This window comes from Chiroxiphia lanceolata, chromosome 12 (assembly GCF_009829145.1).
Source record: "Chiroxiphia lanceolata isolate bChiLan1 chromosome 12, bChiLan1.pri, whole genome shotgun sequence".
NCBI lineage: Eukaryota > Metazoa > Chordata > Aves > Passeriformes > Pipridae > Chiroxiphia > Chiroxiphia lanceolata.
The window spans coordinates 8,876,913-8,902,227 of record NC_045648.1 but is presented as its reverse complement, the minus strand read 5'-3'; the positions used below and the strand labels follow the sequence as shown (position 1 = coordinate 8,902,227).

Genomic DNA, 25,315 nt, shown 5'->3' with positions numbered 1-25,315 from the left:
CTGCTCCCTTTTTGCTGACATTGCATGGTCCTCCAGCCCCAGCTGGGAAGGTAGATATGAAGTGCACATTTGCCTTTCTGACCCGAGGACATGCCAGCACTTGCTACAGTGACATTTCTGTGCAGGGGGAGCTTTTGCACATCCAGCCAGAGGCACAGCTAAAACCTTCAGAAAATAAACACACGCATTTCTGGGGGTTACTAGTGAAAATGCTTTTCAGTCCCAACCTGTGGCATCAGTGTAGCTGCCTCTGCTCACATCTTGCTCTTATGCTTGCCACCCACACATCTGCTGCTCGTTTTTACTAGCAAGAAGAGGAGGATTAAACTCAGGAACAGACTTTAATTCTCAATGAATCAATACTGGAGTCAAAAGCAGCACTCTGACTGTTTCTCCAGTGAACCTTGCTTTCTTAAAAATTTATCTCATATCTTTCCCAACAAGAAAGAAGGTTCTGCTCATATATTCTGTTTATAAATATCACTGTAAATTCCTTGATTCCAGATGCCCATAAAAATAGATTCTGAATGAGAAGCAGGAGATAGAGAAAATTTTTACAATTAACATATTAAAGAAAGCTAAGGTGTTTGCTAATTTGTTGCAATATTGGCACACTATTTTGAGACAGAAATAAAAGGGGGGGAAAGTTATTTTAAAGCTATGCTTTTATTTAGAATTAACCCCCCCTTTTTTTTTTTTTTTTTAACAGAGGCTTACAGACCTTGAAAAGGAAATTTTGGCTTCACTAAAACAAAATCGTTTGCAATTCACATCACTCCACCCATCTGAGGCTGACTGACTCCCAGTTTCTCGAGCTTTCAAAGTGCTCAGAATTTCAGCATTTCACTGAATTAAACCCTCATCCACTGCATGAAGTTTTCAAAGCAGCAAAGTGTTGGGAAGCTGAGCCCTGTTTGCTGAGGTTCAGGGTGCACTGACTCTGCTATGCCTGCTGACAGGCAGTGTATAGCCAAGCTCGTGCTTCCAGGGAGTGCCAGAACTAGTGTCTTCCCACTGCAGAAATACTCTGGGGACAACCACAACAGCTGTATACCCTAAATGCCTTAGATGTGTTGAACATGCCTGGATCAGCTGCAAGTCCACGAGGACAGGCACAGTCTGTGCGGACTCCAGCACGCGAGTGGGGATCCTCCCGCTCAGGGAATCTGCAGGAGGAATACGGCAGCTTCCCACAAACACAATGCAACACTTACCCCGCAGCTTCACACACACAGGCTCCTGGTGCATGCCAAGTTAGCAGCAGCCTTTGAAAACATCGTCTTGAATGTCATGTCCCAGGGGTCCCTGGAGGAACTGTACCCTCTGCAGAGTGTCCCTGCTTTGAAGGCTTTTTTCACTCCCAGGTAAGGAAAGTGTGTGCAGTGGCTGAAGAGGATCACAGCATCCTGAATCCTCTTCAAACTGCTGCTTTTAACTACCCAAATAACTGCATCAGGATGTAAATATTTTTCTTTTTGCTTTTGTGGTACTTCACTGTTTGCATCTGGCTCGCCACGACTCCACGCCTTCCTCTCCAGGACATTTGCCATTTGCTCTCCTTCTGCGGCGGGAGGAGGAATAGAAATTTTTCAGAGGTTTAGGCACATTCCTCTCCTTCCTTCACCAGGCTCTTCCTTTGCCAATTGTTTAGTCTCAGCCTGGGGTTAGAACTCTGCAAAGTTTTATTGAGATCCAGGGTCTGGACAAGTCACAGATTATCAAATAAATCTCCAAGAAGCTAAATGCTTGCTCTGTAAGTACTTGTTCCAATGCTGGGCTTATGCTCACGAGCCAAAAACATCTTGCTTTTCTTCCCCTGTACAGCCTCAGAAATCATAACAATTAGGTACCAATAGGAGCTCAAAAGGACTTCAGGGAACTCCTTAGAGGGTCAGTCCCAGATGCTCAGGCAATTGTACCAATCCTCATCCCCGTGATGTCCTGTGCATCACGCTTTATCTTACCTTTACGGAGCAGTATCAATGATTTCCTCACACTTTCTAGCAAGCCATGACCTCTCCCCTGGCCAAACCCAAGCTGCACCTCTCCTACCTGGTGTAGGGATGGAGCCACAATCTCCTTCTCTGCCCATAAACCTTTCAGATGTCCTCTCACCTCACGTCCAAGGACCACGGGCAGTTTGTGTCTGGTGGAGTCAAGCATCCCAGCCAAGGCAGTCAGTCCCCACTCAGAGCACAATATCAGCTGGCCAGTGTGTGGATGCCAAAGCAACTAACTCACCAGGGAGCAAAAGTCTGGCCAACAAAACACTAACCTTTCCCTGTAGCAACTTGTTTGGCCGTTTCTGAAAATTCCAAAGAAACAACGGGACATTAATTACAAAGGTGTTACACCTACCTGTTTGAGTAAGCCTTGAGAAGAAGACAGGGATAGTCTGAAATCACCTGCCCCTTCACTGCTGTCACCAAGTAACGTCATGTTTAAACCAAAGTGAGTCTGTCACCATTTTGGGATAACTGTGTGCTTAACCGTAGTCCGTGAGATCATGAGTTGTTTCTCACTTTGCATATAAAGCTCTGGTTTTGTCTTGACTTCAACCAGCAGCACATAAAAAACCAAAGAGAATTAGCCACTACTGCTGGTGGTGTCTCAGTCCTCAATGGGAGCAGAAAGTCAATACAAGCATTGCCTGAAAGGAACACAAGACTTTATCCTAAGCAGCATGTACTTCATAGGTCTCTAATTAAATGTTTACATCAGTTGGACAAACATAATTTCACTAGTCATTAGCTTCAGACAGAAACACGTTTATAACTCCTTGTTGCACCCTACGCATTCAGTTCAGTTAGAAGACACTGTTGTAAGATCACTGCACACTGACCAAGCAGATGTTGTTCAGTTCATGTAAGATGCCATGGCAGATGGACACTTTGGTTTTTTTAAAAGTAGACATTAATGGAGCAAAAACAGGACTGAAGGGAGAAATTCCCTACCTCTGCTGAAGTTCATCTGTTTCCCTGGATATTGCTAGAATTTCCACACCAAATTCCATTTCCAGTCCCAGTGTTACCAGAAAGCAGGCTCTTGCCTTTAAAACTCACCTTTTGATACCAAATCACATATATAGAAACACTTCTCCCCCCACAGGCTGCTCCTGTTCTGCCCTGTGATGCACTGTGATGCATTTTCAAATAAATCTCTACCACAGAGGATGAGAATATATTTATTGATTATAAAATATACAGGTAAACACCATTGGTTTGGTACAACCTTATAAGGACAGGAGCAGGTTTTGGTGAGGGTGGTGGGCTCTGCCTGGCTGGTGCTCCCCAGCAGTGCTAACCCCGGGGTGCCACAGCCTTTGCAGGGATGTGCTCTGAGCGAATCTGAGAAAAAGCAAAGCTTAGTGACTTATCAGCATTAGCTGGACATTGATATTCTTTCAGCTTCAAAGGAACATAATGCTGTAGAGAAGCAGCTTTCTGATAACCAGCATGATTTTGGACTTTAATCCAGGAGGGTTTGGCTTGTCCTTTATAACCAAGCATGGCAAAACTCCCTGAAAAACAGACACAAAGAGAGTGACCTTCTGGGTGTGTCAGTTCATTTAGCAGCAGCACAGCATGGACTCCCTCCACACATCATGGAAACGTTTTAGTCCTTCTTTTTTTTTGCTTGGATTAATACAACGGAACATTTAGGAGAGAGAAAGGGTGATGAAAGAGGAAATGAGCCTCGCTGAAGCTGTAATCTCGCTGCATCACAAATCTGCAGATATTTCAACAGGCTAAACTAGGTACCCAGATGTCAGTTATCAGGAATATTGTTTTACTGTTTGTTTTTAAGTAACACTGGTACTTTTTTCATATTTGACTACCTGAAAATGGTTAGACACTTTGAATCCTTCTTTTATTAGTTTACATCATTTCTTCCTGTTACGCCTAAACTATCCCCCGTGTCGACTCTGCTCTGGTCCTCTGCTGTCCCAAAGTACAAAGGCATTATGTATTCTTCCATTTTAATAATAATGTCTGGTGTTTATATTATGCTTTTCATTGCAAAGATTCCCAAGGCTATTTGCAGCTGGTTGGATCAAGACTATTCCCGTAAACACTTCTAATTTAAATAAGGTTTTGCAAAACCAGGAAACAAGACCCTAAATCCTGATCCTGCTGGGGTCAAGAGGGGTTTTTTGCATTATCCCTGGCAGAAACAATGTGCACTTGGGAGAAATGCTCCAGCCTGCCCTGAAACACAGCCCACCCCCCCACTGAGGAGCAGTCCTGGAGCTGTGAAGTCAAATAGTGCACATACCTGAACCAGCAGGAGGAAGCTCATGGAGCAGAACATAATTACCCAGACTGGAAATCAGGGCAGACACATGGGTGAACACCCTTGCCCTTAGGAAAAGCAAAACAGGGGTGGCTTGTGAACAGCCAGCAGCAGCTTAGTCCCACTGCCAGTATCCCACCGAGGTGGCAGGGCAAGAACGTGGCCACCAACCAGCGTGTCCCCAGGGGGGTGCTGGCCCTGCCTGCTGCTCTTTGTGCCCTAGGAGCAGTCAGGACTGGAGGCTGAACCAAGCTCCCAAAACGGCCAAGCGAGTGGCACAGGTGGTTCAAGGGGCCAAGTTTGGCAAAACAAAGAAAAAAAGATCCCTTTTCAATAAAAAAATTCCTTTCAAAAGTATTCAGGGCTTTGATGAAAGAATGAAACAATGAAGTTTCAGGACAGAACCAAAAAAAATCCTCAAATTTTTCTTTTCAAAGGATGAAACAAGAAACAGCTTCTTGGGAATCAAAAGAGGCACCAAAGTGAAATCACTGCCGTTCTTGTAAAGATTGGCTGTCCTCCCCTGGAATGGTCAGAGCAATAAGCTTTGAAACATTGACCAGAAATTGATAGAAATTTCAGTAAAGCAATAGGGAAAAAAATCCCCATACTCCAGAGAAAAAAAAAGAAGCTGGAAATACAGCTAATTTTCCATCTGATCTCTGTGTGAAGTCCTGAAACCTGAATCAAGCTGGCTGGCTGTTTTCTTGTTCCCTTATCACTCACATTATTCGTCCAAACCCGGACTCAATAGCCCCCACTTTTCCAGGAGGAAAGCCAGCATGAATTTCCTGGACCAATGCTACCAATGGATTTCTTGCAGCAATCCAAGGTAAAATTGTAATAAGGACTTTCCCAAACTGTTGATTTCATCTTCCTTCTATCCAAAAAATAAATAGTTCCTATTTCACTGCAAGCTGTTTTCTTTTTCATCAACTTTTCAGGTTATGATATTTTTTCCTCACAAAGCAGTAGAATTCTAGAGATGGAGTCTTTATCAAAAGATTCTCTTTTTTGTTTTGTTTTGTTTTGTTAGGAAAACAAGCTCTCTTTAGGATGAGAAATTTGCAGCATGCAACTTCTGATGGATGAAGTAGGGTGAAACCCCTGAAATAACTATCCTACTTCTCACTACCCCTAAGCCAAGAGGTTTTTACTAGGTTACACTGGCATATTGTGGTAGGAAATATATTGATAAGCACTGTGTAGATGTATATACATTTTTGATTGGGAAACACCAGAATTACTGGTGTGTTTCCCAACCCAATTAAAAGCAAAACAAACGTGAAAAGCAATAAAATGCAGAAGAAACATAATGGAATAAATATATTTACCTCCCTTATGGAAAACAATAGGCTTTGCTGAACCTAACCTGGTAAAAACAGACATTTCAGAGCTGCCCACCACGTCTGTGATACTTCTAGAGCACACAAGAACGAGTGATCTGAAAAGAAGGACAGTAATTACTGCATGATTGCAAAATATTGCTTCATTAAGAATCTTTAAGACCTTTAAGCTCCAATTCAGAAAAGTACGTAAGAACATGTACTTTAAGAACATGTTTAAATCCCTTTCAATCACATGTAAGCTTTCACAAGTTTAAGCCTCCATTTAAATATTCCTAAATTAAACCTGTTCTTCACGTGGAATCAACACAAGAACAAATGACTCTGAGTGTATCCATCCCTTATGGGAGAGGGATACTCAGTTGCTGTGAGACTCAAACCATCTACACCCGGGCTCTGATTTTCAGGCAGGCTTCAGCCTGCTTTGGTCCTCGGAGATGTGCTTTCAGCCCCTGGTGAATTGTACCTGCAGTGAATTACAGGCACAACTGTTTGCATTTAGCTGAATGCCTAGGCTTGCAAAATACTCATCCTACCAGAAAAACAAACCAAATGTACAGACATCACATGGATGTATGTCCCTTCATGCACATCTGATACACGTACATACTCATGTGCATAAATACAGATGTAATAACTCAGTGGTGTTTAAATTGTTGGTCATAAACTGCTCAGAAATGTCTTGGACTGAAAGTCTGTTTTCTGGTTATTTGACCTGCTTCTACCAGCAGCCAAGAACTTATCTACCAATCTGTTGTTCCGTGTTTATGTGGCAACACATAAAACCAAAAGGAATGTGGGACAGACACAAACAGAGGGGATCCAGACCATTGCCAGGACACACACAAGGTAGGAGAGCCAGCAGGCAGGCAGGTCTAGTCACTGGCTTACCCAAGAAAAGTCCCACTGGAAAATCTGGCACACCTATGATTTTCATCTGCCACAAGAGGCAAAAACAATCAGTAAGAGTAAATAGAAATAGACTTGTTTCTGAAATGGAAAACTGAATCATTGGCTGCCAGGAAATGGCTGGGCACTGGGATGAGTGTGCAGGATTGCAAGTGTCATTGCGAGGACCTTATCTACTCCATAATGGAAAATGAATGGATTATTTAGAAGAAATTACCAGTTTTCCAGAAAACCTGTTCCTGACTGCTCTAATCTGTACAATTCTGAGAGAGAGATGCTGCTTCTCTTATTGTCTGGCTGATATTTGGGATTTGTACATGTTTAATCTGTGCCAGATTTCTCCAGAGCACAGATTTGGTTATGAAAGTAGGTCGTTTTCCTTTCTTTATCTGTCAACCACAGGTTGCTACATGAACTGGGCTCTCAGCAGTTTACTTACCTCTCTTTTATGGATGTTTGAACGTAATCAGTTATTGCACGGGCAGCGTTTTCACTGGCAACTGTGTCCAAATGCCACCTACTCATGACTGCTCCTGAACATGCATCCAGCACCAGGAAGAATATCCCACTGCTATTGAGAAGGAACACTGTGCCATTTACCTGTAATAAAAAAACAGAGGTAGGTTTTATGGAGGTAGGCTGGGGAGCCTCAGACTATGATCCTGCTCCTCCATAAGGGAATTGCAAGCAAGGCAAATATCTACATTTTAAAAATAGCTATAATTTTAAATGTATCACTAGTACAGATGAAGTGACATCAAGGATAGTTGGTCAGTGGCAGGAGGAAGAAAAACCCTTAGTTCTAAAATGGGTATAAAAACATGAGAAATGAGGTCATCAGCATCTTCTGTGGATTAGGAAGATACATTTGGGAAGCCAAGAATCCTGAGAGTAAAATGCTTAGTTCAGCCTTAATACAGTTTCCTTTCATGTGGGGGAAATTACTGTCACTTGGCAAAGTGGATTTGACCACGGAGCAGGGGAGAGGTGCTGAGACAGCAGATGGGGGAATAGAAGTAACACATACACTTTATTGTTTTCTCTGAAAATTTAAATATCAAAACCAAACTATTCCTTCTTGGTAGGGCTGTATCAATGCCTCAAAGAAGTTGTAGCAGAAATGGCTCCTACTCTTCTTCTTTCCTAAAGCAAGAGCTCCTTCCTCAAGTTACACTTCTCAAGGTGTCCTGATGGAGAGCTAATCCTGAGAGAACTCAACCTCCACCAAGGAGAGCAACAGTGTACCAAGGTCAGGCTGAACCCAGGATACACAAGGCTGCAATCCACACAGAATTCCAAAGCCCACAGGTATCAGGGAGCTCAGATGAATCCCATCAATCTGAGACATGAATGTCTTCAGGGAATATAGGGCCAGACTGAATGAGGGAGCCAAGTGTCCAAAAGTGGCTTCTGCAAGATGTCAGGGGATGCTGAATGCAACAGGGGGTCAAGGGTAAGGGAAACGAATCTCCAGGCCATGGATGGCCAGGGGGAAGTGAAGAGGAGCAAAGACAGACTAAATCTTTTGCCTGTCCTGGCTGTCTCATGCTCCTAAGCATGGGAAGTGTGACAAAGTCTGGGTGCACACACAGCAGAGAGCAGCCACCACTGCAAACAGACCCAAGTGTGAGCCTCTGCCAAAGAAACAGCTCTGATGTGTGTCCTGTCCCACATCCACGTGCTACAGACCCCCAGAGGAGCCAGCACATGGGCCCCCATGGCCCCACAGGACTGGGATGGGGCACACCGCATCTGGCTAACTCAGCCCATGGGGCAGCTTGGATCAGAAATTTAAAACAATTCTGACCTCTGCACTTCATTCAGCAAAACAAAAACAAAGCATGTACTTCTTTATTTCCAAATTCTCTGAAACCTTTTAAGATTTAGGGTGAGAATCATCCTTTAGACAGTAATCTTTACCACTTGCCTAGCCCAGCCTTTACTGCAGCTAGGAGTACATGTGTTAGAAATAAAACCTCCTTAGGAAAACAGCACTTTGCATTAAAGCCTAAGAAAAGAAGCTTTGAGGATACTACACCTGTCCCATGAGTGCTGCACACACAGAGATGCCTGTGCTTCACCATGGGTGAGGTGCTGCCTCCAGGAACACGTGCTTGCTAATGGTTTTGAATAAACTTTTGATGGTGCAGCCAATGCACTAGCAAGAAACCTTGGCTGCTCAGACTTCTTAAGGATGCTGTACCAGCTTTGCTTGGCATTTGTTAGCATTAATTATAATTCAGTAGCACACAGGTATGTAAGCCTGGACAGTGTTCTTGCAAGAATGATTCCAATCACCCTTCACTGTCTAGACAGACATATAAGGCACATGCAGGGACAACCTGACAGCTCCAAACTGCTGTGAAATATGAATAACTATAGTGAAATATAGTTATTTTTATCTTTTAGTGCAATGCCAGCAGAGAAAATCAGGAAAACAAACTTGTTTTTTCCCCCACATCCTTTGTAAACAATGACTTCTGCTTTTTCCTCCCCCTCCTCTACATTAGAACGGGGTGTTAATTCTTCTTCTGAGGTGATAAAAGGCCTTTTTTTCCCATAAAAGCTCAAATCCTCATCTGAATAGAATAGGAACTCCCAGTGACTTTAATGGAGTTAATTGTAAGGGAGAACAATGCACTTGCCTCTTCCAGGGGAACTTCCCATTTCCTTCTGCCAAGGCTCAGCAAGATTCTGCAGTAGTTTTCCTTGGAGATAAAGTTTTCTCTGTTTAACCACTACTTCAAATGCAGTAAAACACAACATACCTTAATGAATGCAGATGTCAAGTGGCTTTGTGTGTCCGCCCTGCCGAGAGATTGGATCTGGATCCTTATATACTCCACTGAGGGTGTGCTGGTGATGGCAACCTGCAATTACACCAGAGACAGAACCTTAAAAGTTGGCTTGCTAACTGGTTTTCATCAGCAAAATGACACCAGGTATCCATGCTTGTATATACATGATTGCAAAACTTAGAGTCCTTTGTTCAAATTGTGATCCTGATTCACAATTAAGTGCTCATTATTAAGACAGCATTTGTCAAAGGAGCGTGGGAATGCTGGTTGGAATAGACCTCCAATGGTGACTCTGCCACTAAGTGAGTTTAAAAGTTGAGTATGGATTTCATATATTTTGCTTGAATATAAACTCAAATGCAGGTCTGTAGGAGTCTGAAACAGTTCTACAGGATTTGGAGTGGGACAAATTTACACTAAACAAAGAAAAAAGCTGGCTCTAATTTTTCAGTTATTCCTATTAAACAGAATTACTTCCCAGTTTGAAATACAGCGGCAATGCTGTACTTCTGAATTCAAAGCTACTTCAAAATAAGCCCTCCCAAGAGTCCTTTTGTTTAAGTTTAAAAGAAAGAAAGGGGAAAAAAGGTGCCATCAATGTGCATCCACATGCTTCCAGTTGGGCACTTTCTTTGAGGCAATCTTTGAAGTACAGTACAGAAAGCTGCAGTAATTCAGAGCAAACCCCTCCCCTTTACGTAGGTTACGTGATGCTGGGCAGATTCACATGTGGGAATTCCCTACGGCTTCTCCTTGTACGCTGTCAGAACAAATTGACCACGCGTGGGTTCACATACAGTGCACAACCTCAGAGGCTGTTTCATGCATCGTGGTGGTACCTGTGGGGCTCCACATGCCCTGCACAGCCCAGCTGGGTGCTGGGACACGGGGTGCTGGGCAGCCACTGGCCTCTCAGGGAAGGGGTTTGGGTCACAGCTCCAGGAGTCCCCCGGGCTCATGTGCGCCGTGATTTTGATACGTTCGCAGCCTTGCTGAGAGCAGTAACTGTGTCCTTCCCGAGCTTCATGGGCTTGCAGGTGAACAAACAGGTACCTACAAATGGGAGCAGAGGCATCAGACAACCCCCATGGGCTTAGGGACAATAGGGACAAGCTGAGCAGAGACAGGATCTGCGCATCCATTGCCAAGTGGGTCCTGCAATGATGTAGGTCGAGCTGCCCTCTCATCCTGCAGCACTTGCAGCCCCCATGCCCAAACCTTCATCGCACAAGCAGCATGTGGGACAGACCCCCCTCCAGCCCCAAGCGCTCCTGCTGCTCCTGGGTGTGGTGGCATCCCACCAGAGAAGGAGCAGCAGCTGTGCTTAGGCTGTTGCATGGAAGGAGACAGGTTTGCTTGGAATTATGAGCATTGGCCCTTCAGTTCACTTCATGGCAGAGCTCAGCCCTAGGCATGCATGACAGAAGCTCCAAGGCAGCCAAGCCTTCTGGCCTTTGGAGTTCATTTTTATTTCTGGCTGTTCCAAGTATGTTTTCAATCCTCTCCATGCTACAATTCAAGCTGAAGAAATTACATAAACATCTCAGTTCAGCTTCAGGATCAAAAAGATACATGAGCTTTGCATGGAATTTTCATTCTCTTTCTTTTAAAAATAAATATTTGTTTCTTTTTGTCTGGAAGAAAGAATGAGTAAGCTTGGTTCCTTTCCAAGGATGTGGGGTTAAAAAAAGAAGGGGAAACATCCCACTCATTATGAAATAAAGTCTAAAAAACAACAACAGGAAAAGAAAAATGCCAATCCCATAACTTCTGTGCTCTGACAGGCTAAAAAAATCACTGCTGAACTAAACAGGGAACCAAAACGCTGATACTGCCAGAATTTAGTTAGGTTAGACCCATCAATCTGCATGTGCCAGGACCAGATGGCTGCTGGCAGCTCATGGTCTTTCCCCCACAGATCCACACGTGTGACCATTTTCCCTGCTAGTCAGTAGTAAACAACCTGTTTACAGACTTTGGGCAACTTTTTTTTTTTTTTTTTTTATTAAGGAGGATTAATTAGCGAATTGATGTTTCACAATTCCTGTGATGAGAGAGACCTGGCCATCAGCAAGGAGCCTGGTTAGCAAGGAGGGCTTTCCGGGATTCGATTGCTCATGTGTTATGGTTGAATGAATAAATATATCCCGTCTTATTTTCAAATCTGGCATTTGTGGACTGATTCCTGAAGTAGCTGCTTAGTCAGGTGAAGCATCATGGGACTCGTGGTTAAACCACAAAACACTTTTTTTCCCCCAATTTTAGCTGACTGAGAAACACAGTTTCGTAATATGTTTTTTAACCAAAGGTGTCCTAAAGCCTTTCAAAGATAGTGCAAGATTTATAGAACCATCTTCACGCCTTCCAAATAAGAGATGTGCTGTGGTGCTCTCCTTTTTTCACAAAATCTGATTTTTAGAACATGATTATTTTAGAAATCTCTCTTCAGGGGAATATGCAGAAGTCAAAACTTCCCAAACTGTCTCACTGTTGGAGCCACAGCAGTTGCAAAAGGGCTCTTTTTCATGGCCCTTTGGGGTACAATGAGTTCAAACAAATATTTACACTGTGCCCACACCTGGAGTGATCTAAGTAGCAGGGATGCACAAGGTGCTCAGTCCAGCCGAGAAATCAGCCATTCTGTGAGCAGGAATGCAAATCACTGCTTGGATGCAGACATAGACCTGCTCCAGGTACTCCAGCCTGGAAATCCATTTTGACCTGAAATCAGTGAAGAGAGCATGCAAGATGGGCAGACCTGAATCTTAACTACGAGAAAGAAGAAAGGAGGTACTGGGGCTGGTAAGAGAAAGACCCCAAGGGCTTGCTACCCACCCAGGGGCACAGCAGGGCTCACCCTGATGCTCTGTCGAAGTAGAAGAGCCGCTCACGAGTTCTGTTGAGAGCGATGGAAGGAGCAGCAAGGTAGTGCTGGACACTGTGCACTGTCCCTGTCCGGCGCTGGTAGATGTCTCCCACCACCTGGAAAACGGCTTCCCTGGGATAGCAGAGGGCGACACGCAGCCAGTCTCCTCTGTCGGCAGAAAGGGCAGGCAGGGGGAAAGGGAAAAAATGCACTTCAGGGCTTGAGCACAAGAGAGATGGTCTGCAGCCAAGAGTACAGTCTTCAGGGGAAAACAAAGAAATGTCCTTTGAGGTTCTCTTTTTCCTTTGAAAAAACACAACAAATCCTCAAAGCCAAAGAAAATCAGAATTTTTTTTGCTTTGTCTGGAAACAACGGCTGCTTATTATGAAGGTCTGATGCAGGGACCCCAGCTGACCTCAGAGGACTTTGAGACAGGTGCCAGGATGGCTTAAAATCAGATATTTTCTCTTCCTTGCCCCATAAGGCTGAGGTACAACCAGTCACATATCCCACTCACGTCTCCTGAGGCAGCCGGGGCTTGTTTCAGTCCATCCGGAGCTGCTGTGGGAGAGGGAACCAGCATCCAGCAGACATTTCACCAGGGGCACAGATTCAGGAATTAGAAAGTAATCTCTGACTTGAACCAGAGCCACGGTCTAAAGAGACCTGCTTCCTCCACTTTACAGCAAAGTTTATTATTATGGTTTCCATTAAAATCTCCATCTCTGTGGCTCTTTCTGCAATGTCAGTTTAGAGTAACTAAGGGTGAAGTTAATTCACCTTTTAACTCTTGTTTACCCCAATTTCGGCATACACATTTACAAAAAAGATTGGCCCCGTGGCTTTCCTTCATCCTGTGGTTCTGACTGCCACCCTCTTGCAGAGAAAAAACAGATCCAAATTAGAAACCTTTAGTACAAGACTTAGAATCAAAGATGCAGCTACAGTGTAATTCAGATACTGATGGGAAGGCTCTTCCACAAAAGACCCCAACACTGTTTCCTGTCTGTGAGATGCACTTGTGCTGTACAAAGCAGAAAGCCACAAGAAGTTTACACTTAAAAAGAAAAACTGAATACCAAGATAATTAGCTTTTTTTCCCCTCCTTCCTCCCCTCTGAAGTGGCTCAGCCTGTAACACCAGGACTCCTGAACCAGTACCATAGTTTGCTTTCCTTATGCCACCAAAACCATCGAGGATTTAAATGTATTTTTTTAACTTCCTGGTTAAAACGTGAAAATACAAATTTGGCTTAGAAAAAGACAAACATCACCTTCATTGTCTGTCTCTCTGCATCCTGCACACCTCAGGAAGTAAAAATTTCTCCAAAGGCTTCCCTGAAGTGACCCACCACCCGTCCCTGACTACAGAGCAATAAATGGGGGGAAACCACTTCAATTTGGTAAAATCTGGGAATCTTCATGCCTAGACCTCTACTTTGCTTTACACATGGAGAGCAATAAAACAAAGCTATTTCAGCCTTGTTCTGTTTTTTTCATTAAAACAAAACAAAGCTATCTACAGGACGGAAGAGGGGACGGGCTGTTCTAGGATAATAAATCAAAGCCACACAAAGACCCATCAGCTTAAGCCAGATACTGCCCTCTAGATTTTAACCAACTCCAGCTGTGTCATAACACAGGACAGCTTGAAAACGGATATATTTTCAGATGATCTGGTCTCTGACTAGAGGAAATGAAAGAAATGTACCAAAGCCATATTTGTGTAGTATTTTTAGGATGGAGTCCCAAGACATTTGGCTGTTTCATAAGGGTGTTTTGCACTGTGTTAGCACATTTCATCCCCTGAAGTCACCATCACAAAAAGAGCTGGTCACTCCCCCAGATGCTGGGAACCAGCTTTGGTGCTGTGCTACACTGATTACCACCTCCCCAGGGAATGAGAAAGGCATTAGAAAAGGAAACTGGAGGGTGAAAGGGGGGAAAAAAAGGCATGAAAAATCTACAGCTGTGACTGTCTTGAGTTGCTGGGGCATTTGGGAATAGGAGTGCCACAGTCTGGTGTGCACATGAGCAGGCTGAGTGAAGTACTGAAATAAATTACACAGGACTGAAAAGATCAAATGAAAAGCACCTACTTTGGAATTTGTGGAGGAAGAGATGGAAATTAGTACATTCCCACAACAGAGGGCTTGGGAGGAGATGTGAGAAGGGAAGGCATTAGAAGTTATACTCTATGTACATATAGGAAGGAATAAGGTGGTTATTTTCTCTTTAATTTAGCGGTATTATAACAGCTTCCTATTTAGTTCTGCACTTCAGACTGTTTCTTCAGCTTGTACAAAACCCACCATAAAGCCTCCAAAATACCTGGCTGTGTGGCTGAGCTGGGCTCCAGCACCTCCAGGAAATCAAAGCAAGAGATGTCAGCATAGCTGCTGTCTCTGTGCATAGCACAGTCCCTGTGACTCTGCCTTTGAGCTGGGCACTGGATGGGGGTTAGATGGCATTGCCAAAACTGAGGGAGAAATGCAGCCTCAGGCAAAGCAGTAATCAGGCATGGGACATCCTGGACGTTGAGTCCAAAGTAAAACAGATGTGTGTGTATATCTTCCTCAGCCACTGCACTGACCACCAAGGCCCTCCTGGCTAGGCTGAAGTACAGGAAACCTTCCTCTTTTTCGGGGTGGTCAATAACTGTGGGTTCTGTTTTATTTCTCTACTTCAATCTCTATATTCTATATTATTTACCAGCTGCTACTCTGGGGTGAATATTTGTAGGTAGAATGAGAAAAATTTGAGCCAGCCTAAATATGCTGTAGGTAAGTCCTGGTTTTGCTGCTCTCAGTACCAGCACATGAGCTGACAATGTCACAGATGCTCAGAGGCTTGGGGACACACACAGCACTGGCAGGGAATGAAAACGCTGAATTCATAGTAGATCCCGAATTATGAATTCAAAGTAATTTCTGCCTGAAGGCTGGGGGAGCGTGTGTAGCTTTGGGTGCTCTTGCGCTTAAAGACCAGCACAAACAAAGGGGGAAATCTCACTTGAAACACAAGGGTAGAAGTCAGACTTTGATAAACAAAATGCCAATGTAGCAATACAGAGGACTCTTTTTTTTTTGAGTCTTCAACTTTCATTCTAGGAATTTCTTGTAAGAGAAACAAATTGAAATATTCTCAGGCAGAAAGTCTGACTTTCCAGTTTAAATGAAGGTCATACTATTTTCTACACAATATGTGCAGAAAATTAACTTGAGTTATTTAGGATACTTGCACGCCAAAGCTAAGTGATTGTGTCCTCAAGCTTTTCTAGTGAAAAAGTTAATTTCATTTTATAAATAAGTAAAATTCTTCTTTCTTTTTTTATTCTTGTTCTTAATCAGGCCAACATTTTTCTTTTTTTCATGTTTTTGCGAAAAACAAAAATAAAATTGGCATTTGAAGAAGAAAAACTAAATATACACTAGTAAAAAGACCTTAGTAGGTCCTAACAGTTTCAAAGATTAGTTTTTTTGAGAATCTACCGACACTGGCATGTATAAAACCTGACACTTCTGCCCCTCTGTCACTGTCATTCAACAATCTCCACAGTGCACTTCATGCATTTTTACCAATGTCTTTAGCCTGCTTATTTTCTTTTGGAAATGGCTCTTTTTTCACCAGGATTTGGGCATTTGCAGTTCTGGCTCTTTCAGGTGAAGCAAAAACATCAGATAAAGTGCTAAAAAAGTATTCATATGTTTTGGCAATGAGCAGGCTTCCTGGGATAAGCAAAAGCATAAAAAGGACAAGGGAAAGGCAAAAAAGCAGGCAAGAGGTTTCCTGTTCTTGGACATGTGGTAGATACAGATCTGCACGTACACACACACATACCTCATTTACAACCCTCAGAACATCCCCCCCAGTTCAACCCCAAACTCTCAAAAGCAAAGACACTCAGAGAAACATGATCAAACAGGCAAAGGAGGGGAGACCTTTGTCAGTGGTGGGATATAAAGTGAGTCATGTAACTTGGAGATGAGATTTGGCTGGAGTAAACATAGAAAAAGTGCATGTCTGCGGCTCTTACTGCCTGTGAGAGGATAAATAACACTTGTTCAACACTGTGAGCAATTCACAATATTGGCTGCCCTGGATGGAGTGTGAGTCCTGGGCAAATGGGTATCATCTAGTGCTGGCGTTTCTGGTTATGCTGGATGTCAATCCTGGCTGCATTTTAGCAAAGGGAATCTCTAAGCTGATGAATATTATTCTAGAAAACAGTCCCACCATGTTTATTGACATGGTGTGTCACGTAGCTGATGACCATGGAAGTGCAAGGTCCAAATCCTGATCTCACTGATGAAAAGCTGGGGTAAGCTAATGAGGGAATGCCATAGAGTACAACTAAAAATTACATTTTTTTTTCCTTGGGTTTGAAAAAACAAGAGAGTTCTATCCAATGAGTTGGTCTCCCCCAACTGTTATTACTCCTATTTAAAAACAACCCCTCTGACATTTTGGTCAACATCTATGTGAGCTGAACTTTCAAAGGGAGTGAGAGAACTGGGAATTTAAAACTTCCCTGTTCATAATATGGGAACAAAGCAGAAATCCCCATGTACTCCTTTGGTAAGTTTGTCTCTCACAGGCTGAATTTTAAACTTCAAAGGGAAAAAAAAAGCGTAGCCACCATTGAGCCTCCAACCCATCCCAAGAATAAATCAGAGGAGGTCAATGCTCCTTGCTCTCAGTCAGGACACAACTGTTTTTTCCCTCAAAACATTTCTCCCAACCTCAGCTTCTCTTCAAGTCAAGTCCATTAAACACACCCCAACCCCCCTGCGATGACAAACGTGGCTATTGGGTGAACATCCAGCCAATTTTTTCAGGGCCTTGTTGTTAAGGATAGACTCTTCTGAAGGACTGTTGCAGGTATAGTAACAAGTTAGGTATGTGTTTAGCTAACCAAATTTGTGTGTATTGGGATTTAAATGCCTTTACTAAATGTTGCTATTTAGGAAATGCCATTAAAAATATAATATCTTAATATAAATTAAAACTTTTTGTTTTATCCACATCTCCTTGGGCAAAAAGAACGATTTTTGCTTTTGTGAAGCTCAACAAATTACAGGAGGGATCCTGCCCTGAGGTACAGTTCTGCTGATCCTCATGAAACCAGGGTCTGACTCAGACAGCATTTGGCTTGCAGACAAATGTATTCAAGTAAAAATAAAAACTTCCTGCATTTAAATACAGTACATAATCTTTTCATCTTTTTTCCCACCCTGCATGTTTTCATGGAAGAATCACATCCCAATTCAATTTCTATCTTCTTAATGTCTTCCCAAGTACTCTATCTCTGCATACTTTGTATTTTCACTGCTGTGCCTTGGATACATGTCAGGTCAGGAGAGGCTCCTTCAGGACCCCCAAGCCCCAATCCATGGGCCATGAGAAAGGTGAAAATGAGGAAAAACCCTCAGGTTTCCAATGCTGGGTTTCAAAGGGACAAGCAGCCTGGTTTGTCACAGCCATCTAAGGACTGTCTGATGCTCAGATTGCTCTAATTCATGCTGTAAAATGATCAGCTCAGGAAGGACATGTCTCCCCGTTAATCCCGGCTGCAGAGGACAGAGGGCAGCAAGGGAGCAGGTGGGGAGGCAAAGGCTTTGGGGACTTTAGCATTGCTGGAACATGGCAACATCAGCACTCGCTCCTGCCCAACTCTACTAAATGCTGCAATCTGCAACCTGGTGTTCTGGCAAATGTTTTAGCTTCTTTCCAATTAAAAAAAAAAAAAAATACCCTGTGGCTTTCATCCACGGGTTGATCTGTGGATAATTTAGGAGATTTAAATAGACAGAAGGGAATTTAAATATATCTGCTGACTTCTGTGTTGTGTGGATGATTAACTCTGAATTATAGATGTTATCAGGAGGGGCAGGCTACGAAACCCAAGTAGCACTTTACTTATTATTATTGGAAATAGTGCTGGTGTTACTTGTATTCCATCCAGATCTGGGGGGTCCAGGTCAGAACTCATGCACGTACAAGAACAAGAAAGCATTCACAGCCTTAAACAGTTAGCTCCACTTTGAAATACCAATTATGCCTTCCTGTGCATTTATCAATCTGGGAAGCAAGAGGAAAAGCTCATTTCAAGCTAATCTGAAAAAGAAACAATTTAGGAAATATCCCTAAACTGGGCAAGACTGCCACAAGCACATTCTAGCCTTGTCTTGTTATCTTTGTTTTTCTCCAGACCTTATCACCACTAAGGAATTTAATCACAAAAATGACAAGTAGCTGAAAGTATGAATCAGACTGGCATTGAATAATAAGCCATAGGAAAAAAACTACCTACACAACCTTGGCAAATACAAATATAATGAGTCCCCCAGAGTCTCAGTGCAGACTTGGGCTGTGTAAGTTTCCTTGCACTGAAATCTCCACCTTTGGATGCATTGCAGCATCCTGGAGGCTTTGTACCACTCAAGGTCAAAAGGGTACAGTATTTTTAATGAAAAATTTAGGCACAAGCTCATTCTGGGCTCTTGAATTTTCAGACAATTAAGATTATTCACTGGTGAATAAGATAACAAGCCCAAGCACAGGTCTTCAGCCTAGCAAATACAGGAGTTGAGCAGTGAACCTGTGCCCATCCCTGCACAAACACCACAGCAGGGGAAAGGCTGAACACATGCCTGGGCACACACATGGATATCTGCCATTTTGCTTGTTGTTGAAAAGAAATTTGGGCTTTCCCTGCCTTTTTTATTTTTTTGCATCAAGGCACCAAAGAACACCAATATGATGAGCCTCACTGTGCCCCTCCAGACAAAGCTCAGAGGGTACCTATGGAGAGAGCCTGAGAAATCCTGCTAAGCACTGTCTTTGGAGCCAGCATCTGGCAGGAGAGGTGCAGTCCAAAGAAAAGCCCCCTCTTGCAAGACTTTGGCAATCCACCTAAAAAACCCACCCTCTTTATACTATTAACTGCTCACATTTCCCTGAATTCTCCCTGTCAAACCATGGCAGAGAGCCCTAACAAGGGAAAACCCTTCCCTCTGAGCCTTAGCAGACCAAGTATAGAGGTATTTCTCTATCCTCAGTAAGAGCAAGGAATGCTTAATCTAGCTGCCACTGCTTTCTGGCCACTCCAACAACACAACGTATTACACTATACTTCAGATATGTGCTTTGAGGAGATTTCATTCTTATCTTTAGATGTGCTGATAGCACAAAGAAGCCTGGCTGACTTATGGAACAGCCCTGTGCCTTTGATAATAGTATTTACCTTCGCTTCTTCTGTGATTAGAAAATTTGCACAGGCACAAAGCCCGAGTCATTAAATTGAAGGACTTCATTTCTGACTTTGATTAATGTATGAAGTGACAATCTTTGTACTGTTCTCCAGCTCCTGAAAGAAGGCACTTACTTGCAACCAAATTATGTTTTCCATCCTCTTCTCCTGACTTACCAGCCTCTCCCCTGTCTTATAACAAGCTTAATGTTCTCTGTGGACCTTTGTTCTTCAGGATAATAATTTTGAGGAAAGCCCTTAACTCAGTCTTACAGACAACTCTCATACTTCTGTGAAGCAGCAAAAATACAAACAGCTCTGAGGGGGCAGAAAAGGTGAAAACCACTCCAACAAAGAGACAAAACCCATGGAGAAGTGGTCTGAAGGTTCATGAAGGTTTTGCACACACTTTCTGCCCTGAAAAACACCCTCAACAGATCTGGGCTGATTCTGGAGCACACTTCATTCCTAGTCATTAAAATTCCAGCCTGTGCTCTCCCTCTGTTCACTTGCCAGAACATTTAGAAGTTACTTGTCTTGCACTGCCTCTTTCCAGAAGCATCAATACCCATCCATGTTCTCATCCTCACAGGGAGACTCCCAGCCATTAGACAGACAACCCTGTCCATAGCATAAACAGGCATTTCTGCTGAGCCAGCAATGTTCCCCAGCAGCCTGAAAACAGAGCCTGTGGGTCTCCACCGTGGCTTTATGTTTGCCCATCAAGCCAAGGAGAGACACAGCTACCCTGACAAATGCAAACCAGTCCATCCCTCCCTGGGAACGACACCGGCAGGCGCCAAAAAGCCCCTTTGCGCCACAGGGCAGCGAGTGGAGACACAGCAATTCTGATGGTTTAGCCACATATTTTGATGGAAGCAAAGAAATTGAAGGATTACTCTAAACATGGTTTGAATCAGTGCAAGGAAGACACAAGTACTGCAGCAAGATAGAAAGAAAGAGGTTAGAAAGCACAAGAAAAAGATCTGCTGGGTGACTGCTCTAGGTGGTGTCCTCCTCTGCTGAGCAAATCCACCCGAGTGGTGCCTCTGAACTCACTGGACAAGATTTGCAGCTCACAGCTGCCAATTTCAGCTGAGTCATGTGAATTCATCCCCACCAGCTCCTGCCCACCCCAGGAATCTGGGCGTTCCAGTCTTCCAACAGACTGGCATGACTTCTATTGGGTCTTTCTACAGTGGCTCAGGGGCAGGGAAAGTGTTAATCATGCAAGTATTCAACATTAGTGCTGTGCCTGACCTGCACAGAAATCCCAATCCTGGTACACATCTCCCTGTCAAATTCCTTATTTCCCCTCTGACCTTCCTTTAGCCAACACAGAGCAAATCACTCCAGAAGCACGAGGGCTGCCTATCTGCAAAGGCAGCATCCCAGATACAGCCATCCATCATCTTACAGTGACCAGACTGAAAATAGTTTAACTGTTCACTCAGGTTTTGTCTGAAATTATTAATTCTAGAATATTGCTATTAAAGTTCATCAAACATGATTTGGTTTGCATCATATTTGGCACAGATGTTATGATATTAAGAGTTCATTTTTGGGATATTATTCAGTATTATGAATTTTAAAAAAACAAACAAAACATAAAGCCACTTGGGACAGGTAAAATAATTTCCCTGGTTTTTTTATCTCTGATTACTCTGGGTTCCACAATCCAAGATTTCTTCTACTCCAGAAATGATTAAAATACAATGCTTAGTAAAAGTCATAGACTTTTACTAAAGGCAGTAAAAGTCAAGAACTGCTTAGGCAGACACTTGTTTTCCTTCAAACTCCTAAAGCCTCTTTTTTGCTTCAATTCCTTTACTCTTCCACAGGAATCTATTTTCTCCATGTTTTTCCATGCAGTCTGGACATTTCACTGTTGCATCAGCCTGAAGTCTCACATTAGTGAGCATCCAGCATAGTTGAGGTGTAGACAGAGCAGCCACACAATTCGTTCCCAATTATTTCTTAGCAAGATGCTCTAAATGAAATGAAGTAAAACTGTGGTTTTCCTTTGTTACAGTATACTTCTTGTTTATAATTCTTCAAAACAGATACCTTGCCAACTATTTCTGGATCAGAAAACTCTACAAACCTTTGCCCAGTTCAAATAACTGGTTTCAAACAAGACAAAGGGAACCACAACCACATTGTGGTTTTCAATAGTAAAATGTAGTTAAAGTTGCTGCTTGAACAAGAGCTAAAATTCAAGCTGAGATCGACCAGAGACTCAGTGCTGCCTTCAAATTTAAATCTGTGTCTGAAGACTCTGGGCCAAAGCTTTGGTAAGTATGGATTGGCACAGTGACAGAGCAACCAGTTACTTGTCAGAAGATTTAGCTCTGTAATTGCAAGGAAATAGCTCACCATTTTAGGACAGATAATAATTGCAAAGCTCAGCTTGTCCGTGAGTGACTAATGGGTTTTCCTCTTCCTTAAAGTACACAAAGATATATTAATACAGAAAACACTGATTTAATTCTAGTAGTTCCCCTGTGACAGGAGTGTCCAAACACCAATCATCTAGAGACTCAGCTATGGCCCTGCAGCTACTACATCTTTAAATCAAGAGGACCAGCTGGATGTCACTTGCTGGAATGGGCATGTATAAAGAGGAAACACTGCCCTTCTCAGGTGCATTCCCACAGGGCTTCGTATTGGGAACTAAGGACAGTATTTTTCCCCCAGGTTTTCTCAGCTCCAAGGTTCAGAGGAACCAAATAGAACTCAAGTTTTTGCCAAAACCATCCTACGCTAAAACCGCAGCAGGGAGACTCTGCTGAAGGAGCAGCGGATGGGTGTGGGGTTTGGTGGATAATACTGGAGGGACTTGGGAACCTTCCAGGTTCACCAGCAGTACGTGCTGCTTCACGCCCTCAGTGCCTCTGCCTTCTTTCATTCCAACTATCTAAAACCTGCTTTGGAAACCCGAGCCTCTGTTGTGTGTAATCATGTAAGGTTTCATTTACAAACCTCTCTCTTTTACTGTAGTGTGTTTTTGCCAATAACCAAGGACTCACACAAACTGCAGAACCCAAGGTGATGGTCAGGCTTTCTTGTGGTGCTCATCCCTTGCAGCATCTCCTCTGTGCAGACCATGGCAATGCACGTCACTGCTAAGCTGACTGGGTTGCAGGACTCTCTCCTAACACTGGTACCAGTGCAAAGCACAAGAAATTTCACTGAAGTAAGAACAGTACTAAAAACCATAACTTAAGTTATGCAAAGTGAAACAGATTGCAAGGGACAAAAGTAGCGTCTAAAATGGATATACCCTGTCTTTATATAATGCTAGAAGAAAACATGGGAAATAAACACAGCACAGTCTGCAATTTTGCTGTGCTGAAACCTAACATTTTAAAATTTTAGTTAAAAAGAAACAGTGATTCCAACGCTGTTTGGATTACAGAAGATGTAAAGTTTTAAGCACATTCTGATATATTTCTGCACTTTATATATATGGGAGATAAATTATGTGTGCAGCAACCAGTACAAACAAATGAACCAGAGCCAGAGTTCTTCTGGAGGGATTTCAGGGACAGCAGGCCAGGACTTATTTGGATTCTATTTCAAAACTTTCTGGAAAGAGAAACATCTCTGCACATCAAAAAAAGCTGGAATAAAGTGAAAGCAGAAGCATCTCCCTGCATCAGTAAGTGCCAACCTTTAACACCTTGCTTCCACACTCTCAGAGCCTGCTGAGACCTTTGAAAGGTCACTTGTAAATAACCTGGAAAAATGATAAAGCTCCAGACCTTTTGAAAACAGCACAGGGCAGTACCTGTTGAAGTTGATGGGGTACAGGATAACGTCCTCAGGTGCTCTGCCATCCCACTGGATGACATAATCCTGCTCGAGCATGACGACAGGCTGGTACTGCTGGTACGGTGCTCCTCTGTTCACACCCTTCAGCCTCACGGGACGGGAAGGGTAGGCTGCTCTGGCAATGGACAAGGTCAGGTTCTCGGGGTGTCTGGCCTGGATATAAAGCTGAGGGTGAAAGGAAAATGACAAACACATCCATTAAACCAGCAGGCACAGCCGTAACATGTGCGTTTGATCATCGGTGCCTGTAAATGGCTTTTGCCAATGAAGAGTTCAGAGCATTTGGAAAGTCACTGAAACATTTCCAGTTCAAATAAAAAGGTACACCAGAAATAGCATCTGCAGCCATCTGTGGGGACACCATGAAGTGAGATATGAATTGTACAGTGCCATAAAAATGTTCACTATTCAAAATCTTTAGGGAGAAGGGTAATCACGGAAGTATTGCAGAGTAACTCTTTTTTATGAATTCAAATAACTGTACTTTGAAAACAGGCTTATTCCATTGAAAATACAGAAAGCTGAAATTATTTCAATGGGTTTTGGATTAGGTCCAGGTATCTAATGGAATCCACATCTTCACTCTCAAGTAGCAGACTAGGCTGAAATTCTGGGGGCTAAAAATCAGTGGCCTGACTATATGACCTTATAGATTAAATACCATATTCCACAGATTTCAGCAAAGCTCTTCTGTGCACAGACCAACAGATGCCTCTGACCTGTAGCTCAACTCTACACAACAATTACAAAACCACACTCCAGCTGCATGCTTTTTCTGCCCTGCCATCACTCAAATGAAGGCCAGTTCATGTGGCAAACATTAGTTTTAAGGCTGACGCATGATGTTCCCCTGCTTTCTGCCATGTGAAATTCCATTGCAAAAGTAGGATGCACAGCCAGTCATACAAATCTGTCTCTGCACACAAGGCTGTAGCAGGCAGCTTGTCATATTCCCTGAAGGGTTTCAGATGCACTGAGGACAGATGAGGACACCTATAATCCTGCTGCTCACTCTCCCGCAGCGTAGAATAACACTCTTTGCATCAAGAACTTAAAACATCCAACACAAAAATCCATGGTAGCTCAGGAATGTCTAAGCTTCCACATAAGCATACATCCATCAAAATTATTTTTAAACTCCATTTGTGTCTTTGAGGTAAATCTAAATGGAGGCAGTAGTTTCTTATCAGATTTTAATTCCACGAGGATACAAGCGCAGCCAAGACTAGCAGAGAGATCATGACTCCATCTATCAGGGTATCTGCCTTGCAATGCAGGGCCCTCACATCTCCACATCTGCTTCTCTTCCTCTTTTCTGCACAAACCAAAAGCTCTGCAAAACCAGACTATCTCTCACTGGTCTATATGTGGGCTTATTTTAGTTGGGGATTCTGTGGAGTTCAGCTCCCAGTTCCAGTTTCATGCTCAGAAGGACTCCGTGGTTGTGCCTGTTCCTGATGTTGAGTTTGAGCTCCTCAGGACCTCCAAAAGACAGGCCATCTTTGCCTACCCTTTGTCTCAACCCTGAATTCAGAAGCCTCATGCTGAATGCTCAAGTTAAAAATTTGGGTCTCATGTCAAAGAAGCAATCCAAAAGTGGTTGTAAATGTTTCTTGGCTGTTCAATCCATTCCTCCTTTCACACCATTACATGTTAATGATGAGAAGCAATCCTGCGTGATATCTGCAGGCCCTCAAAGATTAAAGTGGATCCCAGAATGACCTTAACATAAATTTTTCCTGATGGCTGAAAGTATTGATCAAGTAATTCACTCCAAACAAATCTCTGGGCACAGCCCATTTGTTCATTCTTGATGGATCAAGGAAGAATAAATTATTTGTACAGTCCGATAAAAGATTTTTTTTAATCTATGAGACCAAGAAGAAAAACCTATTTTGCATTCATATGCAAACCACAATTGGAAAGTCAGTAACATGCAATACAATGAACCATATTTCAATCTCATTTGGCTGCATCAGGATGAGGAAATACTGAGATCAGAGCAGGGGGTCAGATC

At 43.1% G+C, this 25,315-nt stretch overlaps 1 protein-coding gene across 2 annotated transcripts in view; it reads right to left on the bottom strand.

The window, feature by feature from the left end:
- Window positions 1–2,762: 2,762 nt before the first annotated feature.
- The window catches only part of LOC116793051 (cell surface hyaluronidase-like), a 50,287-nt gene continuing 27,734 nt past the window's right edge, over window positions 2,763–25,315 (bottom strand). The window contains exons 16-22 of one of the 2 annotated variants that reach the window (XM_032700602.1): window positions 23,255–23,463; window positions 12,204–12,380; window positions 10,186–10,399; window positions 9,317–9,418; window positions 6,988–7,148; window positions 5,628–5,737; window positions 2,763–3,520 (exon numbers count right to left, since the gene is read on the bottom strand). In XM_032700602.1, coding sequence (XP_032556493.1) covers window positions 3,300–3,520; window positions 5,628–5,737; window positions 6,988–7,148; window positions 9,317–9,418; window positions 10,186–10,399; window positions 12,204–12,380; window positions 23,255–23,463 — 1,194 coding nt within the window. In that variant the 3' untranslated portion in view covers window positions 2,763–3,299. The remainder of the gene's footprint in view (window positions 3,521–5,627; window positions 5,738–6,987; window positions 7,149–9,316; window positions 9,419–10,185; window positions 10,400–12,203; window positions 12,381–23,254; window positions 23,464–25,315) is intronic. The other variant, XM_032700604.1, reaches the window with a different exon arrangement.